Below are 27,908 nucleotides of genomic sequence, written 5' to 3'. Positions count from 1 at the left end.
AGTTTTGTTTCCTAAAATGTTGCATTTGACATGCTTAGTTCAAGGACTTCATAGAATTGCCAAGCACATATGTATTTTGATTGCCTATTTTCCAATGTCAAGAAAATCTTCCTCAAAGCACCATTACGTGTGCATTTGTTCAAGGAAATGGCACCAGAGATTCCGCTACCTCCTCACCCCGTTTTGACTAGGTGGGGTACATGGCTCTCTGCTGTACTCTACTTTGCTTCAAATTTCGAATAGATAAAATAAATCGTCAACTGTTTTGAAGAAGAAGAATCTGCTGCAGTCAGGATCGTCAGAAAATCATGCAGAAAAAGTCCCTCCACCACGACCTTGTGTTTATTGCTTTCAATTTTGCAAACTTCCCACAAGCTATCCCCTTGAGAAATGTGGCGAAACATTAGTGAATAACTTACAGGTTTTCAACAAAGTAACTGACGATATTCGTAAAGTTCCTGGCGATGTAGGTAAAGACATACAAGGAAAATGTGAGACAGTGATTTTAGCTAACAAAGATCTTGAAGAAATAGAAAACATAGCTAAAGTTCTCAAAGCTAGCTGTAATGCACAAGATATTGACATGAATATAGAATCTGTAGCTTGTTTTGGGTATGCACCAGTGGACTCAGCTGAGGTAGAAAGAAGTTTTTCACAACTAAAGCATATTCTGTCTGACAGACGGCATAGTTTAACACCAGATAATTTGAAAAAAATGCTAGTAATTATGTGCAACCAGGCAACTTTGGCATTCTATGTAGTATACCTTTATATTATCATTTTTAACCATATTTTGGTGGTGGAAATAAATGTGTTATGACTTTTTTTTGTCAATAAATGCCTTTTTCATGTCTTTTTGTAATTTTATTATGCTTCTTTGCCTGCCTATTTCAGTTTTTTAGTGCCTAAACATCCTGGCTCTACTTATGACAGTCCTTCCTTGTGTGGACTGCAGGGAGCATTCAATGGGAAATGAATTTGTTTACTGCATACATAATGCTGAGGAACCCACACTGGGTCTTATTGGTTAGATTTCTGACTACATCTCAAGTATAATCTCCATTAATTTCTATAGTTATTTTCATATCCATAATCTGATGGTTTTGTAACCTGCTGTTCTACTTTGATCGGGCATGTTAAGTACAGAATCTTTGTTTTTGTTACTTTTTGCTATTGCAACAAAAGGCATGATCATGTGCCATCTGTTTGCTGTATTTACACATAGTTGCTTTGTGTTAAATTTTAAGATATTGTTAGCCTCACTTTGTGTATCTGTTCATAATTTCAGAACTGACTTCTAACCTTATATTATCTCTCCCCCTTTTGATATCTTGAACAAAATTCCTCTGGTTACACTAAATTTCAAAATCCAAGATATTGATTCAAATCAGAAACTGCATTGTTCCCACTGCTTTCAGTAATTCCCCATGAAGCACTCCTGACAAACAAATACTCCAATTTCCTTTCCTTTTCTCTCCACCAGGAAAGTTCTGATCTATTCCCAGTACTGTTACTTTGACCAACAGTCCATAAATGTACGATTTTGGTAAATACTTTTGGGAGTTTTAGGTCTAGCATATTGTAGGGTTTCCATCTACACCTGTTATCACTTTGAAAAAACATTGACCCTTCAAAAGTTAACTGTTATTGGGATTGGCTAACTGGAATTGGCGTCACGATGGCGCATTGGTAGAGTTGTTGCCTTACAGCACCAGAGACCCAGGTTCGATCTTGACTACAGGTGCTGTCTGTATGGAATTTGTACGTTCTCCCTGTGACCTGCATGGGTTTTCTCTGGGAAGCTCCAGTTTCCTATCACACTCCAACGACCTACAGGTTTGGAGGTTAATTGGCTTGGTATAAATGTAAAATTAGTGTAAAGGGCCTGACCCACTCACGCAATTTTTTCAGCGAATTGCCGGCACCTGTCATAGTCGCAGCAGGTCGCCGAAAATCTTCAAATGATGTTGAAAATCCAGCGGCGACCAGAAAAAGGTACGATTCTTTGAGCGACTACTCACGACCAAACAGGCATCACCCGGCGACATGTCAACGTAACTGGGATTGTCAGCAACATTTTCATTTTGCACTACATGCTGTCAGTGGTCATTATAGTGCTCTTTATATCACTGAGAACAATGCATGCCATTTCTATGCTCTATGCAAACACAATCACAAATGCAGTTAACATGCACAGGAAATGTATATAGTAGGTCAAGCATATCACAAAATGTTAAGTGGTTCCCTCCACAGCTGAAACAATGTTCAGTTTCACAATAGAGGTAAAAGGGTGAAAGAGGAATGGGGGTGAGGCAAGAGCTAGCAAGCGATAGGTGAATCCAGGTGAGGAGGGGTTAATTTGAGTTTAGTTTATTGTCACGTGCACCGAGATACAGTGAAAAGCCTTTGTTGTGTGCTAACCAGTCAGTGGAAAGACAATGCAAGATTACAATCGAGACAACCATAGTGTACAGATGGAAAATAATGTGAATAACGTTTAGTACAAGATAAAGTCCAGTAAAAGATAGTCTGAGGATCTCTAATGCGCACCTAAGCTCCCTGATTTGGTTCCAGGCTGATTTTCCTTTCCTATCAGTTTCTGCATCCCTTTTATTACCTCCACCTATCACCTCCCTTTTTTTTGTCACTATTTCCACACCTCCCCCAACCTCTATATACTGACTATCCGACTCCTGAACCAATTACCTCTTTCTTACCCCCATTCCCGTAGTGCTTCTATGCACTTTTAATTTTAACTTAATGCCATTTAGCTAATCCATTATTGTACTTTAATATTGATTTGGACTAATTGGATTTTACACTACATTCTTGCACTATTCTGCTGATTTGCTCTAATTGAATTTTTTGTTGTATTATCATTCCTGTATCATATATGATTTAATCTGTGAGCTTCGTGTGAACAAGGAATTTAATTGCTCCCTGGTATATATGACAATAAACTAATGCAACCTAGCATTAAATTAAAGTAACATATTGAAAAAGTAACTGACTTTCTCCATTCCACGAGTCAAAAGTCTGATCAAAATTAATATTGTTTCCAATCCTCAGCCAGGTCTGTCCTGTCATGGAATCACAAAGTTAATTCATGGATAAAATTCTGGAGAACCCAAACAAGACGTGATGTGGAATCCAATAATGGAATAATGGTGACAGATGCATCGGTAATCCAATAAATCCCTGGATTAGTGTAAATCCACATAAAAGCAAGATGTACTTCCATCCGAATGTCTAAATACAATGGTTCCCTTTGGAATCATTGGCCACAGCCAAGAAGATTCAGCCCAATACGTTGAGTTGTACAGACTGGTTCTGCTAGCAGATTTGATGCAGTGTGCAGCTAATCAACAATATGTTTGATGCTCAAGGCAGAAATCATGTGGCTGATCAGAGATCGTGAAGATGCTAATTCCTGTATAACATCCAACAGACTTGGGTTCATTGTGATCACGGTACCCAGACCTATTTTTGCAGGTTATCCAGTTTCACAATAATGATTACAATGAAACAAAATCAAATTGTGTATAAATCAGTGCAAGCTGGGTAACCTTCTACCTTAAAAATTAACCAGATTAATTTGTGTCTATCCCACAGGTTCATGTAATTCTATACTCACATTGCCTGCATCTCTCTGAAGTTCTATACCTTCCTTCCATGTTACCACCAGTTCAATCACCCCTCATTATTGTCTTCCGTCTTTTATCGAGGTACAAGCTTAAACTCACCTGGCATCCATTCATAACTATACTGCTGTTTATAATATTACTGCATCCCACTTTCTATTGGGTATATTTTGATTATGGAATATATTGTAACTGCTTTGCCTTTTGCTAGGCTTTTGACTTTAGAGTTATTAATGCTGGTTCCATTCAGTTCACTTATCTTCAGACCCATCTGTTGCAGAGCAGAGCTTTTTTTTTAGCATTTTGCATCAGGCCAGAAACTGCCTGTGCGCGTAAGTGCTTTATCTCACAACAACAAAAACTGGCATTGAATCTTGTGCATTTGACTGTGAAGCGTCACAGGACAATCCACAGAGATTGCAAACATATAATCTTGTGGGTAATGAACGGCAACCATCCTGGAACAGGCGAGGATGTTTCAGGAAAGAGAGGGGTTTATAAAGCCAGAAGTAACTTTCAACAATATCAGCAGATAATCAATTACCAGATATACATAATTTATTTTCATACTTCAACAGAGTCAATAAACTATGTATTTTAATAGGTCTATCATTAAATGGAAACGAGGAAGAATATATTGGAAGACCATGATTGTTGGTGTTTTCAAACCATTGAATATATGCCGAATATATTGAAGATAGTACTCTAGCTTACGGCAGGAGCATTCAGAAGCCCGATAACAGGGGGGAAGAAGCTGTTTCCAAGTCTGGTGGTGAGTGGTTTCAAGCTCCTGTATCTGCTGCCTGATGGGAGCAGAAAGAAGGAGGAATGAATAATGTGGGACATGCCTTATGTTTGCTGCTTTTCCGAGGCATCGTGAACGGTAGATGGAGAATATATTGAGGAGACCGGTCAGTGTAGCTAGACACAAAATGGTGGAATAACTCAGCGGGACAGGCAGCATCTTTGAAGAGAAGGAATGGGTGACGTTTCGGGTCGAGACCCTACTTCAGACGTGATGGACTTAGCTATATCCACTACTTTCTACAATTTTTTTGCAGCCTTGGGCAGAGCCGTTCCCAAACTAAGCTGTGATGCAACCCGACAGTATGCTGTCTATGGTGCTTCTGTAGAAATTTGTAAGAGTCATTGGAGACATGCTGATTTTCCTCAGTCTCCTAAGGAAGTAGAGATGTTGGTGTGCCTTCTTGGCTGTCACTTCAATGAGGTTGATCCACGAGAGATTGTTGGTAATATTAACACCAAGGAACTTGAAGTTGTCAACCAGTTCCACTTCAGCACCTTTGAAGTTGATTGGGGCATGTACTCCACCACACTTTGCTACCTAGTCTGAATGCTTATCCTTGGAGGCTATACCTTTGCATGCTTAGGCTCCAACCGTTGTATGTTCTTCCCTAAGCTTTTGGCTCTGTACAGTATATCTCTTCCTAACATCAAGACATCATATTGTCTAAGGTTTGGCTTCTCTGTCCAATGTGTATTGTTTTGATAACTCTGCTGCGGAGTGTCATAGAGCTCTAAAGGGTGGAAATAGGACTTTCTGCCCATCTCATCCACGCCAAGTAAGTTGCCTAGCCAGGCTTGTTCCACCTGCCTGCACCTGGCCAATATGCCACAGACCTTTCCTATCCATGTAATTGTCATATACCTTTTAAAACGTTGCAAATGCCTCCACCACTTCCTCTGGCAATTTGTTCCACATACGCAGCACCCTCTGTGCCTTGCGATGTTTAATATTTGAAAATTACGACATAAAGGCAAATTCCCTTTGCCAACATTATCTACATTAACTTTGAACACGCTGACGAGGCTTGCGTAAATAGGCCATTTAATGATGCCACCACCAGACTAGAGATGAAAGAGTATAGTGTGAGATTACTGCAAGTTATTTCCAAAGAATTTAGCAATCCCACTCTTCATTGCCACCAAAACCTTTGATCATCCCATGAATCATGACAACTGATTAGTGCACTCATGGGCTATTCTGCTTTTTGTGCTCGAAAATTGATTTAAAAAAAATACATCGATAGATGCTCCTGAACACATCATCAGTGATGTAACCTGGGGTCATTGGGTGTTTTGGGTCTTTCAACATCAGACACCCTCACCCAGGCGACCCAGCCGTGGTTGATCAAACCATGACGTGTTCAGGTGGCATTCGCTCCTCCCCATGGACCTTCTCTCCTGATCCAGAGCCATCTTCTCCGGTGCCTCTGTGGTGTTCTTGATGGCTCTTCTCTTCACCACTCCGTTTATGCCCAGTGCACTCAAGGCTTGTCCTGCAAAACCTCTGCAGCCAACCTCGATGGGCATATACCTTGCCTTCCAGCCCTGCTTACGGCAGTCTGTGACCAGCTCTTCATACTTGGTCATCTTCCTCTCGTGGGCCTCCTCCAGACGGTCCTCCCACGGCACTGTCAGTTCCAACAAGACGATGTTTTTGGTCGCCTCTGAGACCAGGAGGATGTCTGGCCTCAGGGTGGTCGTGGCAATGTGCTGTGGGAACCTCAGCTGTTTCACCAGGTTGACAGAAAGCTGCCAGTCCTGCACAGTTGCCAGGATTCCTGACGGATTCCTGGCTGCTGTGGTTCTTGGCAGCTGCACTCTGGCCTTCATGAAGGTGATCATCTGGGTGGTGGGCCGCGCTCGTCTGTAGCTGCTGATTCCCATGCTGATGGCTTCTGCAATGGGTTTAAGAACCTGGTCATGACACCAGGTGTACTGGCCCTGCCCAAAAGACTAAATTGAACACAAATAATGAAAGACAAAACACAATCCCTGTATTTTGCAGTTCCGAGAATGAATTACTATAATTCATAGAAGATTTTTGTCAGCTGCAATTGAACACAAAGGAGGCATATAAGCATGTCTATTCTTGCAGAATCACAAATGATCGCAGAACCCTCTTCCACCACGCAGATAGGATAGGATTCAGTGGAAGCACCCAACATTCACTTGCTTCAGAAAGACAGAGCAGGTTCTCCAGGAGCTGTTTACTGTCCGGGTGAGATCCCCAAAGCCCATCACAATGTTCTGGCTGAAATTACTCCTGGACAGTAGCAATCTGCATGTATCATTGCCCAGAGGATGTGGCTAGATAGTTACTCAATTATTAAATCCCCCTTGCAATCACAAGCTATGACTGAGAACAATGACCTCTTCCTGTCTATCACCTCAGCTAAGACTTCCCCATAGTTTCCAAAGTCCTTTATAACCTCATCCTCTGCTGATAGAATTAACCTTTGTACCCAAGGGTGGAAAATTTGACGCAGCTCCTGAGAAATCACTCAGCTTCTGCTTGGGAGTGAGATTTTTACTTCCTCCGCTGTCAAATAACCCAGAGTAATGGAAATCCAGCAAGGAGTTTGGGAACAGAGTAGAAATGGTCCGGAATGAAGGATGCTCATAGGACTGTATCAAATGATTCTTGATACAAGTCACGATTGTCAAAAGGAACAAGACAACTTCTGCGACACTGTCGCTGAAAACAAAGAGGGACCATTGGAGACTATAATGAATACTTCGTTAGCGCCCAATACATACCTTGCATACCTTGCATACCTTGTGTATGGCAATCTTAGCATACCTGGTGGATGGAATGCAAAACAAAGAATCTCACTGTGACATGTCATATGTGATAATAAAGTATCAAATCAATCAATCTTCAATTAAGATGATTCATCCAACGATCAAGAGCTATTTAACTCACCCCATGTCCCACCTAGATATCCTGAGTGTTTAAGAAGGAACTGCAGATGCTGGAAAATCGAAGGTAGACAAAAGTGCTGGAGAAACTCAGCGGGTGCAGCAGCATCTATGGAGCGAAGGAAATAGGCAACGTTTTGGGCTGAAACCCGGTATCCCAGCATCGTCATAGATGCTGCTACACCCGCTGAGTTTCTCCAGCACCTTTGTCTACCTTAGATATCCTGAGTGATCACTTGTTTCAGTTTAGTTTATTGTCACGTGTACACCGAGGTGCAGTGAAAAGCTTTTTGTTGCATGCTAACCAGTCAGCAGAAAGGCAATACATGATTACAATCAATACATTTACAGTGTATAGATACATGATAAGGGAATAACGTTTAGTGCAAGGTAAAGCCAGCAAGTCCGATCAAGGATAGTCCGAGGGTCAATAAAAGAGATAGATAGTAGTTCAGCACGGCTCTCTGGTTGTGGTAGGATGATTGAGTTGCCTGATAACAACTGGGAGGAAACTGTCCCCGAATCTGGTGGTGTGCGTTTTCACACTTCCATACATTTTGCCTGATGGGAGAGGGGAGAAGAGGGAGTAGCCAGGGTGTGACTCATCCTTGATTATGCTGATGGCCTTGCCGAGGCTGCGTGAGGTATTAATGGAGTCAATAAAAGGGAGGCTAGTTTATGTGATGGTCTAGTCCACAATTTGCTTCAATTTCTTGCGGTCTTGGATAGAGCTGTTTCCAAACTAAGCTGTGATGCATCCTGATAATGCGCTTTCTATGGCGCTATGGTTTTATGGTACTAGTAGCAGCCATGGTGTCATTTAGGGGCTGAACGTCAGAAATTATTTTGTGGGTTAGAGAATGAGAGGAATTTCCAGAAAATGACAGAATGTTCCAACAAGTTCAATATGAGGCAATCATCAGGATGATGAGCAACTTTCTATTCCTTGCTGTGTTGGAACTAGTCTGTCTGGCTTGCTGATTCACTCTTGTCATTTCCTCACTTCCAATCCCTGTTATTTTCCCCCCCACTATCTTACATAAAATAATATGTTTTGCTTCAGTGTTCATAAATGATTTAAGTCCAGGTCACTATCCATATAACCATATAACCATATAACAATAACAGCACGGAAACAGGCCATCTCGGCCCTACAAGTCCGTGCCGAACAATTTTTTTTCCCCTTAGTCCCACCTGCCTGCACTCATACCATAACCCTCCATTCCCTTCTCATCCATATGCCTATCCAATTTATTTTTAAATGATACCAATGAACCTGCCTCCACCACTTCCACTGGGAGCTCATTCCACACCGCTACCACTCTCTGCGTAAAGAAGTTCCCCCTCATATTACCCCTAAACTTCTGTCCCTTAATTCTGAAGTCATGTCCTCTTGTTTGAGTCTTCCCTATTCTCAAAGGGAAAAGCTTGTCCACATCAACTCTGTCTATCCCTCTCATCATTTTAAAGACCTCTATCAGGTCCCCCCTTAACCTTCTGCGCTCCAGAGAATAAAGACCTAACTTATTCAACCTATCTCTGTAACTTAGTTGTTGAAACCCAGGCAACATTCTAGTAAATCTCCTCTGTACTCTCTCTATTTTGTTGACATCCTTCCTATAATTGGGCGACCAAAATTGTACACCAAATCCCTGGGGATTTCTCCTGGAGTTGAGATAATTGGCTCCCAGATGCTTTTGCTTTTGTTCAAGATGTGTGTTTTCCTATCCATTCCCGTGGATTCATGGATGTCACACTTGGTGAAACTGCTATGAAGTCACGTGTAATCATTCTCGGTGCACCTCTGGAATTTCAATGGTCAAGAGTATTTTATTGTTATATGTCCCAAAACGGAATAACAAAATTCTTACTTACAGCAGCACAACAAATATGTGAACATAGTACTCTGTAAACACCATAATAACAAAATGAAGTTTATATAAAAGTATGTGTGTGTGTGTATATATATATATATAATATATATATATACACACACACACGTTATATATACACGTTATATATACGCTCATCATACATTATATATACGCTCATCAAAAAGAAAATGTTATATATATAACATTTTCTTTTTGATGAGCTTATATATATTGTATAATATGTATAAAATGCATATATAATATATAACACTTTCTTTTTGATGAGCGTATATATAACATTTGATGAGCATATATGGGCATTGGGCCTGCATTCGCAGGAGTTGAGAAGAATGAGGGGGGCCCTCATTGAAACTTACCGAATAGTGAAAGACCTGGATAGAGTGGAAGTGGAAAGAATGCTTCCACTAGCGTAAGAGTCTAGAACCAGAGGGCATAGCCTCAGAATAAAAGGACATATCTTTAGAAAGGAGACGAGGAGAGATTTCTTTAGTCAAAGAACATAGTACTCTGTAAACACCATAATAAATAACAAATTGAAAAGTTTATATAAAAGTAAATATATAGGAAGGTTTCACGGCAGTCGGGTCACGACCCATGAACCGTACTGTTGCTACGCTACTCCAAATGGAGTACACGCGTTGAAATGCAGGGAAAGCACTTACCATTGTTTCCAGAGTAGCAGGACCGTTAAAACCCACCGAAATTGTCAATTTTTGCGCTGTAAATAATTATGGAAATCGGGATAAGCGTGTGAGACATTTAGCCTACTTCAGAATTCCAAAAATGGGGAGAAATGACGGTAGATAGAAGTGAGAGCCGAAGGGACAACACCAGACAGAGTGCTTAGCGAACATTGGCCATTTGCTCACTGCATTTCGTCAACTAAGGCATTATTTGTATTTTTTCTTGATTCCTTTGGCATCTAAAAAGTTTCAGAAGTGATAAATCTGGCTGTAAATTTTTTAAATCGCCGATGGTTCTCAAGTGGGTTTTTACATACAAAATGAAAACGCATCTGAAGAAAAATTTACAGCCAGATTTATCACTTGAGACTTTTTAGATACCAAAGGAATCAAGAAAAAACACAAATAATGCCTTACTGTTGATGAAATGCAGTGAGCAAACGCGATAATTCCCAATATTTTCAATTCCGATATGTTCGCCAAGCACTTTAGCTGCTGTTCTCCCTTCAGCTCTCGCTTCTCTTTACCTTCATTTCGCTTCACTTTTGGGATTCTAAAGTTGGGCACATGTCTCTCACACTTACACCGACTTCCACAATTTTTTACTGCGCAAAAATTCAACATTTTTGGCGGTTTTTAACAGGTAGGAAAGTACGCATTTTTTACATTAATACCATATTCGGAAGTTACGGATGTCCTCCAGATGGATTGACCGGCTCCGTATGTCAAGCCCTATGACCCAGTGACCTTACGTGCAACCCCCCTATACATAACTTTCTTTTTGTTGTTTATTATGGTTACGGAGTACCATGTTCTTTGACTAAAGAAATCCCTCCTCGTTTCCTTTATAAAGATGTGTCCTTTTATTCTGAGGTTATGCCCTCTGGTTCTAGACTCTAGTGGAAGCATGTTCCCACCTACACAACTAAAGACAGTTTGGGAGTAAATCACACAACAAATTTCGAACTGTTTGGTTGCCTTTTTAGCAGATTCAATTGAGAGTGGGGGGCGGGAGTAATTAGACCAGGGAGCTTAATTCCTGATGCGCTGTTTGTTTGAAATAGTGGTGAAATGAGATTAGATTAAAAGAGCAGCAAGGTGAGTGGCCAAGATCCGGTGCGTTGGCAGAGGAAAGGCTCGTCAGCTATTTGCAGAGCAATGATGCAGAGCCCGGCTGCCTGTCACTGGTTGACGGCCCGGACCGGGCTCCGCTGCTCCGCTGCTCCTCCTACCGGCGGCTCAGGCCAGCCCAGGCTTTCCGCCCCAAGGCTGGAAATCCCCGCTGGAAAGTCCGGCGTGTTTTCCCTCCTCTAGCTGGTTTCTCTCTTGGTTCGCCAAAAAGAACGGAGGGAAAACAGGAGGCGCCTCAGACGATCCGCCTGCACCGCGACAAGCAGTCGGTCTGGCATCTCTTGGCACAGGCGAGACTGCCAGCAGCAAATCCAGGGCAAGCCAGAGGATTGATTGCAAGCTAGAGGAGCGTCGCTCGACCGGTAAATGTCACTGTTGCAAACGGCGAGGATTGCAAGCGGTTTCTGACGGAGGGTGGGGGAGGTTTGCATGCGCTTTGTTGCTTGCCTTGCCTTGCCTTGCCTTGCCTTGCCGGGGTTTGTCAGTGAGCTGGCTGTGTGCCTGAGTGGAAGCGCAGCAGCCCCACTCTCCCTCTACCCCACTCACTCACTCACTCGCTCATTCGCAGAACATGGCAACCGAGGGCAACCTGCTGCCTCAGTTTCTCTCCGCCAGCAACTTGACCAAGGACGTGAGGCTAAGGGAGAAGATCCAGACCGACCTGCTCAAGCCGACCTCGGCCAATGGATTGATGCACCATTTCAAGGGGCTGCACAAGTACACGGTAGAGCTGTTTCGTCAGAGTCACTTCAGCCCTCAGTTCAGGACTATAATCCAAGAGGCTCTACTCGACAGGGCCCAACAGAACGCCCTTCAGGGCAACTGGAGCCTCAACTGGTGCAGAGAGGTCAAGAGACTTGTACCCTTGAAAACAAACGGTAAGAATTAAAACTCCCCCCTCCCCCTGCTTACTGTATTATTGCACTTCTCATTACATGCATTCATAGAAACATTACCAATCCTTAATATCCGCCTGCTGTATTATTGCACATAAATACTTGCATTTGTAAATACATTAGCAACCCCTAATATATACTTGATGAAGGGTCTCGACCTATTCCTTCTCTCCAGAGATGCTGCCTGACCCGCTGAGTTACTCCAGCATTTTGTGTCTACAGTGGAAACCAGCATCTGCAGTTCCAGCTCCTTCTCAATATATGTTTACTATATAATCGCACTTCTAAATACTTGCATTTATATGATCATTACCAATCAATTGCATATTGACTTTTAGACTACTAACTTGCAGGGAGAATGTGTGCTTTCTTATCTTCTGGTTTGTGATTTCGTTGGGTAAATCTACCCAAAGCAGAACGAGGGTGAATTCATTGCCCCTGTCCAGGGGAATGGAGAACTGCCATTTTTATAATTTGTTAAACAAAATACGAGATATCCTGGAGTGACAATATAATTGTGTTCGTTTGAAGCAGGTCAATTGGCTTTTGGATGAGTAGGGAATCAAAGGTTTGTGTATATTTAAGGAAAATGGCGAATGGTGAGGTCGAAGATCAGCCATGATCTCAATGAGTGGTGGAACAGGCTCCAAGGGCCTGATGGGTTTGCTTCTACTCTAAATTTTGTGTTTTTTGGTCCCACGTTTCGGTATTTGTTATTCAAACTAACATCTAAAGAAGGAATGGTATACAATAATTCCGTTTCTTTTTAAAACTGTTTAGTTTGAGTTAGTTTTTCATGAAAAATTGTTTGTATGATGCTTTCATTTGTCATTCAAAGTCCAAAGCCACGTTTTCAATGTGGCCATATTTTGTGGTAATTAAAAAAAAAATCTATATACAAATAAGTGGGCAGATTAGTTAAGAATTTCAGCACCGGAACACCTTGCAAATTTGGTCATATTGATATTTCCATCCTTCATGGTAGTTCTGCCTGATTTAAGTGAAGTGAAATCCGCAATACGTGCAGGATATGTTTGTGCAAATTTTTAGGCCTCATTTTTAATAATGAGTTACTAAAAACTGACTGATTAAATTTGAATGTTTCTTTGGGCAGTGAAGCTTGCACAATCTTTACATCCTCTTTCATAATTTGATGTTAACATTTAGCACAGCAACTGAATCGCTGTAAGTACATGGTGTTTCTGCACAAATGGTTGGATGATCATTGTCACACGATGCAGTTTCTGAAAATTTGAAATTAATTCTGAAACTGCCCAGGACTAATTTATTAGGTAGTTTCATTTTTAGTTTTATCAGCTAAGCAATTAAACGTTTGCATGCCTCAATAGGGTAATATCTGTTGCAAACAAAATATACGTTAAAGAATATAGATTTATATCTGAAATATGCAAACAACATTCTTTATGAATTAATGGGGTTTCCAATCAATGATTTCTACTAGCGTGCTATGCACATATCGACATTCAGAAATGTTGGTATTTTTGGTGATTCAGTGCTGACGTATCTGGGGATGTGAAAATATAGTAAATGGGGAAGAATGTAGGTGTCTGTTAAAATTAAAACTTCCCCTAAAAGTCCCAACTGCGATTGGTTGTATCAAATTTGACTTGTGTAATGCATAAACATTCCAAGTACCCAAACTCCCCAACCACACCCACTTGGAAATTCCACTGCATGAAATAGGGGTCAGCCAGTCATGTATTACTAAAGAATCGTGGTGACTGACTACATGCAACATTATTCAAAGTGCAACTTATTTGGAACTTCCATAGATTACACAGGAATTTTACATGGCCCATTCTAAAAAATGAAGTCTAAACATTGAACTGTGCATTCCCTCACTGATTCATGTTGGTGCCCTTTTATTAAAAGGTTGGTATGTCTGTGGGTTAAATTTAGTTACAATGCTTGTCTCCTTTCTCTTTCTTCACCATCTCTTTCCCCCCCCCCCCCCCCCCCCCCTTTTTCTAACTCCACCCACAAAAAAATTACATATGATTCATCCAGGAAGATAGATGTAAAAAGCACTGGTTTTGCACGTATGCCATTGCAAGCAGATTTTTAAGCCTCCGTGTAAACTGCCGCCTGTGTTGTTGAATTGGACAGCATGTGCTTTCCATTAAAGGTCAAGAAAATCATTATGCAAGATTAATAATTCTTAGCATTTGTATTCTTGATAACATTTCTACTGTATTTCCATGTTCTTACACAAAAACAGTACATACTTTATTGTTGAATGGGACAATTTCATAGAATCATAGTATATTTACAGTTCAGAAGGAGGCCCTTTGGCCCATGTTTATCCAAGCCCTCTACCAGAGCAATTCAGTAGTTCGGTATTCGGAGCAATATTCTCCACCAACTATTCATTCAATTCCCTCTGGAAAGCCACAATGGAATCTCCTCATATCATGTATGCAGAACATATATTCCAGAATCTGATCGCATGCCATGTTTTAAAAAAAGTTTTGCCTCCTGTCATACTTAATTTTCTTCCCAGCCCTTTAATGTACCTTTGTAGCTTTAGTGCTAAGAATCATTCCAGCAAATCATTTCTGGACCCTCTCTAATGCCCTCGTATCCATCCTACATTATGGTGACCAGACATGAACACAATGCTCCAGTTGAAGCCAGACCAACATTATAAAGATTCTGCAAGACTTCCCTATCCCTAATTGTGTAACTTTTGTCTCCCTTGTTAAGATCCAGAATTTGTATGCCTTATTAATCACTTTCTCAACCTTCCCTGCCAGTTGCTATAATTTATGCCCTTGTATTCCTAGGTGTCTCTGTTCCTGAACCCCTTTTAAAACTATAATCCTTCATTCCATCTTGTCCCTCCTCATTCTTCCTATCAAAATGTATCGCCTCACATTTCAGTGCATCTGACGAACACTTGCCCATTATGTCATGTGTTAATCAATGATATTCTATATTTAGTTTGTAAAGTTTTGTTGTTTGCCAATTAAGACATTGGGGCTTTCATCCTCAAACTAAATCACCATTATAGATTTATTTTAAAAGAAATGATCCGAAAACACTGCTACCAGGGAAGTGTCATTATTTACCTATCGCTCACAATCTGAAAACTCACCATTCATCAAGTTCCTTTGTTATCTGTTGTAGCCAACTCCACATCCATGCTATCAATGGCCCTTTAATGTTTTTGTTTTATTAATGTGCCTTTGCAAAAGATTTCTGGAAGACAACGTACTCCACCAAACCTGTACTCCTGTCATCTATTTGATCTGTTAGCTCATCCAAACATTTTATTGAATACAATAGAGGGTGTAGATGCTGGAATCTTGAGCAAAAGCCTAAGTGCTGGAGGAACTCGGCGGATCAGGCAACATTTGTGGAGGGAAATGGACAGACAGTTTTTCAGGTTGGGACTTCAGATCCAATCTGAAGAAGGGTGCCGAGCTGAAATATTGTTTATCTGTACGCCTACACAACACTGCCTGACCTGCTGAGTTGCTCCAGCACTTTGTTCATTTACAAAATATTTAATTGAACTGATTTAACATTATTTTCTTTTAGCAACTCTATGATAGCTCACTTTAATCCCTCTGGGTAACTATTTATCCTGATAGTTTCTAAAATCTTTCCCACCACTGAGGTTAAACTGAGACTAGCCTGTGGTTGCTGGGTTTTGTATTTGAACAAGGAAATAACATTTGCTTCACTCTGGTTCTCTGGCACCATCCTCATCCATAAAGCATTGGAGGTTTATGGTCAGTAACCCATGACTTTCTCCCTGGAATGCTTCCCGTCCTGGTGACTTGCCTGTTTTAAATTCATCCAACTTTCCTGATCCCTCACTGTTAGTAACTGATACGGTGTCTTGAGATTCAACTATCTTCTTCACTATTTGGGAGCAGCCCCTTCCTTTCCTGATGAAGACAGATACAGGATACACATTTAGTACCTTAAAAATTCCATCAGAATTCATGGATGAGTTCCCATTTGAAAAGTCCCTCTGCACGGACAACTGCTTTTTCTATTAAGTCTACAGAGCATCTTCACATTCTCATTTATGTGGCTGCTGGTCTTTCATCATTCACTCTCTTTGCCTTTACAGATTTTTTTAACTTTCCTTTTGACTTTTCTTTGTAGTTAGCATATTTCTTGTCAGTCTTTACCACCCAACCTTTATCTCAAGCAGCTTTACTTTTCGCTTATCTTCCTCAGTTAAACCTTGCATGATCCAAGGAGCTCTGTTTTTCTCTTGACTCTTGTGGGAATGTGTTTCAATTGCACCCGAGCCATCTCTTTAATATCAGATATATACATTTTGTATTTGCGGAGTATCTTGTGCTTTTTCGGGACTTTTGAAAGTCCCATCAGAAACCATCTTTGCAAAATGTCTTCAGTATGACTGAAATGCTGAGCGTGTGTGCTTTCGTATGTAGAGAAGCTTTAGTCCAGTTTTCTGGCTAACAGCAAAAGCAAAATGACAATTAGGTTTTTATTAGTAAATAAACCCCAAAGTACTAGATGTTTTGTGTTCTAATGCAGAAAAATTATAGCAAATTTCACTGCTGCAAATAATTTGCTTTAATTAACTGCCTGATGTTAATTCGGGTTTCTGATTGAACATTGTTCTTGCCAACGGAGAACATGTTTTTGTTATGGTTTGGTGTTGTCTGAACAGGAGAAAGATGATGGATGAGGGAAAAGCTCAGCGGGCTGGTAGCATCAGTGAAGGAATTTGGTCATCTGAATGACTACTAGAAACACTGAAGGAAATATCCTTTACGTTTCAAAGTGGAACATTTCATGGAGCTTGTTACGTTTGGTGTCACTATTATTTTGTGGTTGAATTTGTGACTTCAGGTGAAATCTATGGCCTTGCATATTGCTGACAGTTAGAATTACAGCAGTGTTTTTTTTAAGTTTCCATGTGGGTGAAACAATACTCTTCTGGTCTGGCTCGTATGACAATGAAAAGCCAGTTACTTTTGAATGTCTGCTCTGGTGTTTAGCAAAACTTGCCTACTGTACCTGGAAACTGCATTACCTTTTCCAAAGTGAAATGGAGCAACCTATTCATTGCAAGACTCATTTTTAATCCTTCTCCCTTCTGTTTGTGTGATAGGTGACGGGAACTGCCTACTGCATGCTGCATCACAGTTCATGTGGGGCATTCAGGACATTGACCTCACCCTTCGCAAGACACTCTGGGACGCTCTGATGGAAACAGACACGAGAAACTTCAAATATCGCTGGGAAATTGAATCTGTCCGTTCGCAAGAGTTTGACGCTACGGGACTTCGTTATGACACCAAAGTAAGCTTGGGCTATGAGTGTTTGTTTGATGGTTATGCTTTGGAGGGGTAAGGGGGTGATTGTGGGGTGGGAGGGCCTGGAAAACTATTCAACGTATGTCACAATACACAGCAGCAGAGCGATTAATCACTCAATATTACATGGAATAATGTCAGTATCCTTTGGGATGTTCCTGTTGAGATGGGATCACCCGAGGATAACATGAAGAAAGATAGACACAAAGTGCTGAAGAAACGATGAGAGGAATAGAACGGGTAAAAGCACAGTCTCTTGGCCAATAGTAGGAGAATTAAGAACCAGAGGACATAGGTTTAAGGTGAGGGGTGGAATGTTATAATGGGAACCAAAGGGGTAACTTTCGTACAAAGGGTGGTGAATGTATGGAATTAGCTGCCAGAGGAGATAGTTGAGGCAGGTACTTTTGCAACGTTTAAGAAACGTGTAGACAGGTACCTGGATAAGAGGCTTAGAGCGATATGGGCCAAACGCAGGCAGGTGAGACTAGTGTAGATAGGACATGTTGATTGGTGTGGACATGTTGGGTCAAAGGGCCTGTTTCCACGCTGTATGACTCTACTCAGTAGGTCAGACAGCATCTCTGACCAGCCAGATCAGCAGGTCAGCAAGAGATGCAACCTGACCTGCTGAGTTACTCCTGTACTTTGTGTCAATCTTTTGTATATATCAGCACCTCCAGTTCCTTGTCCCTACATTCTAGGTGCTGCTAACAAGTATGGCATCTGCTGCCGTGGTGGGTTTGTTCCGAGTTACATCTGACATAATGTTTTTCTTCTTTAGAACTGGGATGAAGAATGGCAGAAAGTCGTAAAAATGGCAGCTGTAACTTCACATTCGGACCATCATGGACTGTCATATGAATCACTGGAAGAAATCCATATATTTGTACTGGCCAATATTCTTAGAAGACCAATCATTGTGATTGCAGGTGCGTATTTAGTGGCAGTTTAAAAAATGTTGTAGAAATTATTGGCAAGAGAAAATCGCAACTCTCTTTAGAGTTTATATGATAGCTTAGAAACATAGAAATTAGGATAGGTTTTTAGAGTTCAAGTTGTTTCTTCAGGATAAAATGCTTCACTCAATATTGACTTTAACAATCCCTTCTTTCAACAGATAGAGTGTTGAGAAGCTTTGACAATAACGCAAGCTTGGCTCCATTGCACTTTGGAGGAATTTATTTGCCATTGCACTGGCCGGCCAATGAGTGCTACAAATATCCTATCGTATTGGGCTATGACATGCAACATTTTTCTCCACTTGTTGCTATCAAAGACAGGAATCTAGGTATGTTCTGTTTTTCTTTTTCTTTTGATGAACATAAATTAGATCTTAATTTATTCCAGCTTTCATTTCTCAGCATATTCATATGTTGAAATAATAGAGAAGATCAAAGTGGTGCATGGGTGTGACAAAATTGACTGAGCCGATACTGGGATATTCATAGGTGAACTCGTAGAACACTTTTTTAATATAGTAAAATAGGGTAGATTAATGTTTTCTGGGGCTAGGATGTCCATCACAGAATTGCTGGTCTCAAAATAAGAGATGACCGTTCAGAACTGATAAGAACTCTTGCGGATAAGATAAGATCTGACTCTTTCGGATTCCCTACCTGAGAGGTCAGTAGTGCTCAGTCACCAGGGCATTAATTGATAGACTTTCATAGTTTAGGGAAGTCAGTTGAGGGATTAGTGCAGGAAGGTGGCACTGAGCTTAAAAAAAAAATTTTTTTTTTTTTTTTTTTTTTTTTTTTTTTTTAAAGCACCATGACACTAATGAATGATGGCATGGAAATGAGGGCCCAAATGGCATTATCTTGCTTCTATTTCTAAAGGCCTGTTATGTTCCCACTTGAGTTAATAACTGTTGTGATGGCCATGGAATAAAACATTGTGGCTATAATTGCAAACGGGTGGAATGGAAGAGTTATTTAAGTGCATCAGCTCTAATCCAAGACCTGTGCTGACACCCCCCCCCCTCCCAGGCTCTGGGTTTAAGGTAACCCAAGAAAGATAAGATAACCTGGAGATGAATACATACCACAACACTTGATTAAGGGTTCGCCATTTCCTGTTTGCTTCAAAATGTAAATTCCATTTCCTGAACAAAACACCGAATAAGCATATGATGCGCTGTTGATCCATCTCGTTTTATTTACCGTGGCTGTCTACTCATCTGTTACTTCAACGGAGAGTATAACTCTGACCTGGTTTCCACAAATCTGTAAATCTTTTGTTCCACAGGAAGGTGTTCAGAACATGTTGCTTAATGAAAACGTTTATGTCTAAACAGAAATCTCTGCAGTTCCATTGGTCCACAATGGAAGTAGAAGATTTGAAGATTTTGCAATCCACTTCCTGTTACCAAAAGAAGATGAAAATAAAAATAAGCTGTTGGAAGAATACTTCAATCTGGTTGAAATACCTGTGCCAGGCCTGGAGTTTGGTACTATCCACCTAATTAAAGCTGCTAAGTGAGTAAATGTCCTGCTGATTAATTGCATTAAAAAAAAATCTATTAGCACAACTTATTGATTAGAAACACTTTTAGAGTCAAAGTGAAACTGGCCCTTCGGCCCAACTGGCCCACACCAGCCAACATGTCCCAGCTACACTACTCCCACCTGCTGCACCTGGTCCATATCCCTCCAAACCTGTCCTATCCATGTACCTATCCAACTGTTTCTTAAACATTAGAACAGTCCCAGCCTCAACTACCTCACTTGGCAGTTTGTTCCATACACCCACCCCCTGATTTGTTTTTGATTGATTTTTATTAGAGAGAATTTCATCTTGTTAAGATGTGTTATATATAACTCCTTCTGCAATATGGCTTCAAACTTTTGGAAACAATTTCTAACTTTCAATTATTTTGCATTGTCAAGTTGTAAATTTCAGTGTATCTTGTTCTGAGTTGCAAGGCAAATTTCAATCACGTTAAAGTTGTTACCATCGCAATTTTATTGAATCCTTTTTACACCCCTAATGTCAGCAGTTTTCTGGGATTGATGGGGCACACTATTCAGGGAATTGTGCTGCTGGTTCTCAGCAATTCCACAATCCAGTCTGGTTTACACAGGCACGGTTGTACAAACAGTGTGAGATTCTTGCTCCTCATGGAGTAACATGGGACGCTTCTCAATCACACTGTTTTTCTGCTTTCAGGTTGGACGAAGGCAACCTCCCCGAGGACTTAAATTTGGTGGAGGATTACTATCAGCTGGTGAATCATGAGTATAAGAGGTGGCAGAAGAATGTAAACGGGCCCTTTCACAACCGGGTACAAATAAAAGGTACCATATTTCAAGGGTCTCTCACTGAAGAAAAGTGTGCCACGTTCGGATGTCTTTTTTATTGTTCTATAGAGACAAAGCCATTTTGCCACGAATGCTTTGAGCAGGCAAAGGTTGTAAAGACTGAAACCAAAGCAAAAGCTCAAGGACAACAGACAAAGAAGGGGTGCTCTCCTCCTCGGACTAAGCTGGTTATTGCTGCAGTGTCTCCAGACCCAGAGCAGTCATCCCGGCCTCGCTCCGCACCCCCAACAGCCCCCAGTCTTGCTCTCTTCAGTGAAACGAACGCCATGAAATGCAAGGTTCCCAATTGCCCCTTCACGCTAAACGTGGAGCACAATGGATTATGTGAACGCTGCTTTCAATCGAGGACTGTGGTACCAAACAATGCTTCTGATAATAGAACCTCCGAGTTGAGAAAACCTTATCGCATAGAGATCAGCTCTGCGAGGTTGGATTCGCCACAGGAGAACACCAGGACTAAACCAGGTGCAGGTAACCCATTGCATCAAGAGTGTAGTCGTTGTCATCAGGACACCAGGAATACGATTAATGGATTGTGTAATGTGTGCTTGTTAAAGACATTTCAAGGAATTGTTTCATCCTCGCGTAAAGACTCTGGCTCGCAATGTTCAGGGCATGAGAGATCGCACTCCGACCCGAGTCAGATTGCAAGGAATGTGGCTCGCCCATCAACCGGCGATCAACACCCTTTAGATCCCGTCTGGGGTTCTGCCACTGAACCACAACTTCCTGACACCACGCAACAACACCGTATCCCTGAGCAACCAAATGGAGACTTCCAACTGTGCAAAACCTCTGAATGCCACTATTTTGGAACAAAAGAAAATCAAGGCTACTGCACCATCTGCTACATTGGGTATAGAGGAAGCCTAGGTATGTTTATAACGGGTACTATCGCAACGTTTAAGAAATATTTAGACGGGTAAATGGATAGGTTTGGAGGGATATGGGGCAAACGTAAGCAGGTGGGACTAGTGTAGATAGGTCATAATGTGGGCAAGTTGGGCTGAAGATCATTGTTCCATGTTGTATGACTTTGACCCTAGTTTGTGTAAACTATTTGGCTGTCTGGAAGAGTTGTGCCCATGTGGTGTTTAATCTCTGCCATGTATTTTCACCATTCTCATGTTCTTTATGTATTTCTTATTAGGGGCATTACTTTGTGAGGCAGAGAATTCTGTTTTCTAGGAAGATTAATTTTGATTGAAATAAAATACTTCATCAGGTTCTAATCAATATATGTAAGAAAGGTATATGATAATTATCCTGTTGCAACATATTTTAATTGTTTCTGCATACCATTGCTTATTAGGCAGTAGTTGTTAATCTATGAAATTCAGTTTTTCCTTAAATGTCTGAGGAATTATAAACAAGCCAATATAATCAGTAGCAAGTGACAGATTGGGGGCTGCATCTGTTCAGAATATGTAGTTTTTGTTTTTCTTTAATTTATGCAATGGTTTTGAGTTGTGCAGGGTTGATGGAAGAGTTGAAGCAATGTCATATTAATCTTTTTATCCTCATTTTTAAAAGAAGATAGCTCTTCAGCTGGTCAGAACCGCCGGAACGCACAGTCTTCTCACCGCCCACCTCAGAGTGATCTAAGATTTCAGAACATGCCTCGATGTCAGGGACAAGACTGCAGCACATTTGGAAACAGTCACTTTGAAGGATATTGTCAAAAATGTTTCATAGAAACACAGTATCAAAGATACAGGGAAGCAACCGGATCCAAAAGCCAATCTAGCGCAGTAAGTGATTTACGCTGTTTACACATCTATGTAGTAAACTTAATCTACACTTTTAAGTGAGAGATCTAAGATTTCCCTCTGCTGTGTATTCCTGTTCCACATCCAGGTCATTCACACCTTGCATCTGGCCCAACAAACTAAGCAAGTTGACAATGTACCTCCTTGTCCAGTCCCAGTGTTTGATTATTGATTCCTTTCACAATTAAAATTATAATAATTGGCTGTGCAGGAAATTGGGGTCTTGTCTTGCATCTTCACTGTTTCCCTGCATTGAAAAGGTTCCCTTTAGGAATTAGTTGACTTGCTGAAAATCTACACTGATGTAGAAAAATTATTGCTGCTGAGTCTCTTATCCATGCCTTTGTTACCTCTAAATGTAACTATTGGAACACAATCCTGGCAGGCCTCCCACATTGTGTTTTCCAACCATGTAATTGGAGCTCGTGCTGTAGTTCACATCCTCTCTAGGTTTTCACTCCTGCCTCAGCAGTGTCTCAATTTTAAAACCTCAAACCCCATTCAAATTCGTCCACTGTTTTCCAATTCCCATCTGTGAAATCTCCCTCAACAACACAACATTCAAAGATATTGGTATTCTTCAATTTTGGCCTCTTGACTGATGCCAGGTTTAATTACCCCACACTCTTTGACCATAATCTTCAGCTACTAAAACCCATTGCTTTGGAACTCACACCCTAAACCTCTCTACTGCTTCTTAAGACCTTATACTTTGGTCCTTTGTCTTAACATTTCTTAATGTGACCATTTTTTTTTCCTGCAAAATACTTTGTGGTTTTGTGTACCTAAAGGGGCAATGCAAATAGAATGTTTATATTATGAATATTGAATTTTATCCCACATTGGAAAATATACAATTCCATATCAAAATTATTGGATCAAGCCAACAGTGCTTGCTCTTTAAACTTGGATAATATTTTTTTTATCAAGGGCCTGTCATGAAGTGAACAAAAAGGAGGTGCTTGTCTTTGTGCAGTTGTCGCAGTGTTTATAGTTAAATGACAGTTTCTTTAATTTGTGTCTCTGTAGAATGCGGCGGCCTATCTTCAGCCTACTGATCACAGCGAGTCGAATAATCGGAGGAATAAGTGTGCAAGAAACTCCTGCAATAACCATGTAACATCCAATGACCATGAATTTTGCCCAGAGTGTCGACAAGATGGTCATGGCAATACCCGTGATCCAACCTCAAATCAACCAAAGCAGCACTGTCGTGCCACAGGCTGTGAACATTTTGGGAATAATAAGTGCAACGGATATTGTAATGAATGCTATGCTTTCGTTTCCAGTTACCGGAGAAAGTAAATCAAAGTGCAAATAGCAGAGACAAAGGGCAAGAGGACTCACTATTTTTGGAGCCCTTCATGGAGAGTAAAGTACAGAATGAAAGTCTTTCTTAACAACCTAATAAAATTGTTCGATTTGACATATTTATTATATTCATGATTTCTGTTTGAGAAACCATAAAATTAATTTTCATTCTTCTATACTTTATACTAAATAGAATTAATTCTGATTATAACTCTAATAATGTTTGCACATGGAAAACAACTTTCTAATAAATTATTTATGAAATTCAGAAAGCTTAAGCAAATTTATTCCTCAAACTTTTTTGCATTCTCAGTCATTTTCTGTTTGTTGGGCTATTTGGCAGTGTTAACACAGAATATCCCAAAAGGTAAATGTTACTGGAATGATTTTTTTAAACAATTATCTGGAATTAATCCGTATCATATTCAAAGGATGCTATCTATGGTTATTCTTTCTCACCTACCTCTGACCTTGGAAGAGTTCTTACTGGCAGCAATAAGAACAGTGGCAAAAACTGTTCTTAAGGGTGGCAGAGTTGCTGCCTTACAGCTCCAGAGACATGGGTTCGATCCTGACTACGGGTGCTGTCTATACGGAGTATGTACATTCTCCCCGTGACTGCATGGGTTTCTCCGAAATCTTCGGTTTCCTCCCACATTCAAGACGTTCAGGTTTGTAGGTTAATTGGCTTGGTGTAAATGTAAATTGTCCCTAGAGTGTGTAGGATAATGTTAATGTGCAGGGATCACTGGTCGGTGTGGACCTGGTGGGGCGAATGATCTGTTTCTAGGCTGTATCTCTAAACTATTGACTTTATTTAATATTTGGGAATGATAAAGAACAGTGATTTATTTCCAAGAAGGTAGACAAAAATGCTGGAGAAAATCAGCGGGTGAGGCAGCATCTATGGAGCGCAGGAATAGGTGACGTTTCGGGTCGAGACTCTTCTTCAGACTGATGGGAGGAGGTTGCTAAACTGTCATCGGAGAGAGGAGAACTTCAAAGTAAGCATACCTTGAAGAGATTTTGCAGTGGAGTAGGCAATGTTTAAGAAAGAACTGCAGATGCTGAAAAAATCTAAGGTAGACAAAAATGCTGGAGAAACTCAGCGGGTGAGGCAGCATCTATGGAGCGATGGAATAGGTGACTTTTCGGGTTGAGACCCTTCCAAAGGACTTGGAAGATAAAGGGAACCTGCAGATGCTGTCAATTCATGAACTTGCCACCTTTGTTTTTCAAGTCTTGGAAGTTGTAGGTTTGGATCTATGCCCTTTAGTTTTTGATTCCCATGCCCTGGGAAAAAGACTATTCACCTGATCTATGCCCTTTGTGATTTTATACACCTCTATAAGATCCACCCCCGCTCTCCACCGGTCCAAGGTATAAAGCTTAACCTGTCCTAGCCCTCTCTAACTTGGATCCTCCAATCCTGGGGACATTCCCGTAATTCTTTTTTTGCAGCCTTTTCATCTTTCCTATAGCAGGGTGATCAAAACTGTACCGTACTCAATGTGTTTTGTATAACTGCAACATAACGTCCCGTAGCCTGTGTTGAAGGCCAGTGGGACCTAGGAATAAACACTACTCGGGGGCCCACCAAGTCACTCTGAAAGTCCTATCCTGTTTTGATTCCCAGAATGTAGCACCTTGCACTTAAGAGTTTAGTTCTGTTTGCCAATCTTTGTCCCACTTACCAAGCTGATCGAGATACTGTAGTGATTTTTGATCATCTTCACTACAATAATATCTATTTTAGCATTACATTTATTAACCCCGCCTTGTGTGTTCTTATCCAAATTCTTTATGCAAATGTCAGGCTTACTGGCCGGTGGCTCACTGGTTTATCTTTGCTGCTTTTCTTAAATAACGGTGCAACATTAGTCATTTCCAGTCTGCCGGAACTTCTCCCATGACTAAAGATTATGCAAATATCTCTGCAAGGACATCAGCAAATTTCTTCCCTCACTTCCCACAAGGATCAACTTGGTCTGTCTCTGGGGATTTATCTCCACTTTAAAGTGCTTTAAAAGTGTCAATTGGTAATCTGTATATGGTTCAAGACCTCACAACTCATTTCCCAAAACATAGCCCATAGTCTCCAATACCGAGGTGATTCTAGTGCTTATCTATTCACTTCTTAAATAGTCAGCGACTCTGCTTCCACCACTCTAGAGCAGTACAGCGCAAGAACAGGCCTTTCGGCCCATAATGTCTGAGCCGAACATAATGCCAAGACCACCTTGTATCTGCTGCAAACAATCTATACCCCTCCATTCCCTGCATATCCTTATGCCTTTCCAAGAGTCTCAATTGTCAGCATCGTATCTTCCTCAACCACCTCCTCTGACAGCACATTCCAGGCACTAAACCCCTCTGTTTAAAACAAAATGTGCCCCACACATATCCTTTAAACTGGCCTTTTCGCCTTAAAGTTATACCCTCTAGTATTTGAATTTTCCATCATGGGGGGGTGGGGGGGGGGGGGGAAGATTCTGACTGTCGACCATAGACTGACATGGTGCATTTTTTTTAATTTAACTTTTTTGAGAGAATGGTAATATTGGATATTTAAATTAATAAAAACAATGAATTTATCTCTGCAAGCTTCTTTAAGTTTACATTATTTTGTTTCTGAAATTGGCAAAATTGTTTTGGAGGCTGAAGTAATTTGGCATTTAACAGGATGATGAGTAGAATTTCTAGATGTGGTTTAGGGGTGGGGAGAAATTGAAATAGGATCTCAATTTAAATGCCTTGTTGCTTCACACCTTTAGTATTAACTAGACTAAGTGGGACCCGTTGCGTCCCATGTTCACATGGGAGGGCTGGTCCCCCAACGCAATATTCCTCCCCTCCACAAATTACAATATTGGTGGCCAGTGGGAGGGGGCTTTCTGGAACACTAGTATGGGTGTCGTGGGCTGAAGGGACTGGTTTCTAGAGGGCTTGTATGGACATTGTGGGCCAAAAGGATTCTTGGGGTGGCAGCTCTGTCACTCAAGCCTGATGTGCTGGCAGCTCACTCACAGCTGGTGGGCTGGCAGTTGACTCACGGCTGTTCCTTGAAATTCCATTTCAAGCAAGGTGCAAGGCCACCAAATTCAAATGCAATTTCCTACCACTTCAAGCAGGATGCAAGACCACCAAATTGAAGTGCAGTTTCCTACCATTTCAAACAGGGTGCAAGGCCACCGAATTCAGGTGCAGTTTCCCACCACTTCAAGCAGGGTTCAAGGCCACCAAATTCAAGTGCAATTTCCTACCAAGCAGGGTGCAAGGCCACCACATTCAAATGCAGTTTCATACCATTTCAAGCAGGGTGAAACCATCATAAAACCACACAAAACACCACATAAACACCACACTCACAGTTCAGTAGACATTCAGTGTGTTCAGTTGATTCACAGCTCAGACAGATTCGTAATCTCTCCCTCCCCCATCTTGCAGAGACTGAGCCACACCCACACTTCCGGGTTTTATAATCCCTCCCCTCTCCCACCGGAAGGTGCGTGGTCTTCATGGCATGATTGACAGGAAATAGATTCTCAACATTTTTTTAAACACTAATAACAGTTTTATTTTTGATTGATGGGAAGAATCCTCTGCACCTGATGAGTGGAGGGGGACTGAGTAAGATGGTCAAAAATCACAGCCGTAAGTGGTAACGTTTTATCTAAAACCGATAAACCTCACTCACAGTTTAGTAGACATGTGTTCAGTGTTATTCACAGCTCAGACTGAGAGATGTGACCCTCTCGCTTTCCCCATCTTGCAGCGACTGACTGGGGCACTCAACACTTCCGGGTTTTATAGTCCCTCAGGAAGGGCCGTGGCCTTCAGGAGAGAGAATCTCAACATTTTTTAAACACTAATGACTTTTATTTTTCATCGATGGTAAAAATCCTCTTGTTCTGCGCAGCGGAGGGGGACTGCGTAAGATGGCCAAAAATAACAGCCATAAGTGGTAGCACTTTTTCTAAAATCAACATACAGAACAACAGGAAGTGGTCAAGATCAGACTTTTAGTAATATAGACATCAAATGTTTCTTTCAGATCACACTATTGATAGTCAAATCAAATGCTAATTGAAATATATTTTGTAACGGTTCGCATTGCACATTTTTTTTTCGAAACTCAGTTCTTAGAAATAACCATGACAAAAAAATCCAGTATAACTGGCTTGTAACCTAAAAATGTTTTTTCTGTTT

The 27,908-nt window shown here is 41.0% G+C and overlaps 1 protein-coding gene across 2 annotated transcripts; it reads left to right on the top strand.

The window, feature by feature from the left end:
• The first annotated feature begins 11,162 nt into the window (after positions 1–11,162).
• On the top strand, positions 11,163–23,970 carry tnfaip3 (tumor necrosis factor, alpha-induced protein 3). Of its 2 annotated transcripts, XM_055635912.1 has the most exons (9): positions 11,164–11,438; positions 11,645–11,954; positions 17,092–17,282; positions 18,081–18,228; positions 18,417–18,587; positions 19,596–19,776; positions 20,468–21,492; positions 22,153–22,370; positions 23,418–23,969. In XM_055635912.1, the coding sequence occupies exons 2-9, from the start codon at positions 11,648–11,650 to the stop codon at positions 23,691–23,693; spliced, it is 2,517 nt and encodes an 838-aa protein (XP_055491887.1). In that variant the 5' UTR covers positions 11,164–11,438; positions 11,645–11,647; the 3' UTR covers positions 23,694–23,969. The 2 variants fall into 2 exon arrangements, with proteins under 2 accessions (XP_055491888.1, XP_055491887.1); XM_055635913.1 differs by having other exon boundaries at positions 11,163–11,954; positions 22,156–22,370; positions 23,418–23,970.
• Positions 23,971–27,908: the final 3,938 nt, after the last annotated feature.

The sequence above is a fragment of the Leucoraja erinacea genome, chromosome 5 (genome assembly GCF_028641065.1).
Source record: "Leucoraja erinacea ecotype New England chromosome 5, Leri_hhj_1, whole genome shotgun sequence".
NCBI lineage: Eukaryota > Metazoa > Chordata > Chondrichthyes > Rajiformes > Rajidae > Leucoraja > Leucoraja erinaceus.
The sequence above is the reverse complement of the archived record's forward strand: the minus strand, read 5'-3'. Positions and strand labels throughout refer to the sequence as shown.

Coding starts and splice junctions, on each gene's coding strand:
- tnfaip3 (XM_055635912.1), top strand. CDS start 11,648: ATGGCAACCGAGGGCAACCTGCTGCCTCAGTTTCTCTCCGCCAGCAAC. Junction 11,955..17,091: donor TGTACCCTTGAAAACAAACG/GTAAGAATTAAA, acceptor TTTGTGTGATAG/GTGACGGGAACTGCCTACTG. Junction 18,588..19,595: donor TATCAAAGACAGGAATCTAG/GTATGTTCTGTT, acceptor ATGTCTAAACAG/AAATCTCTGCAGTTCCATTG.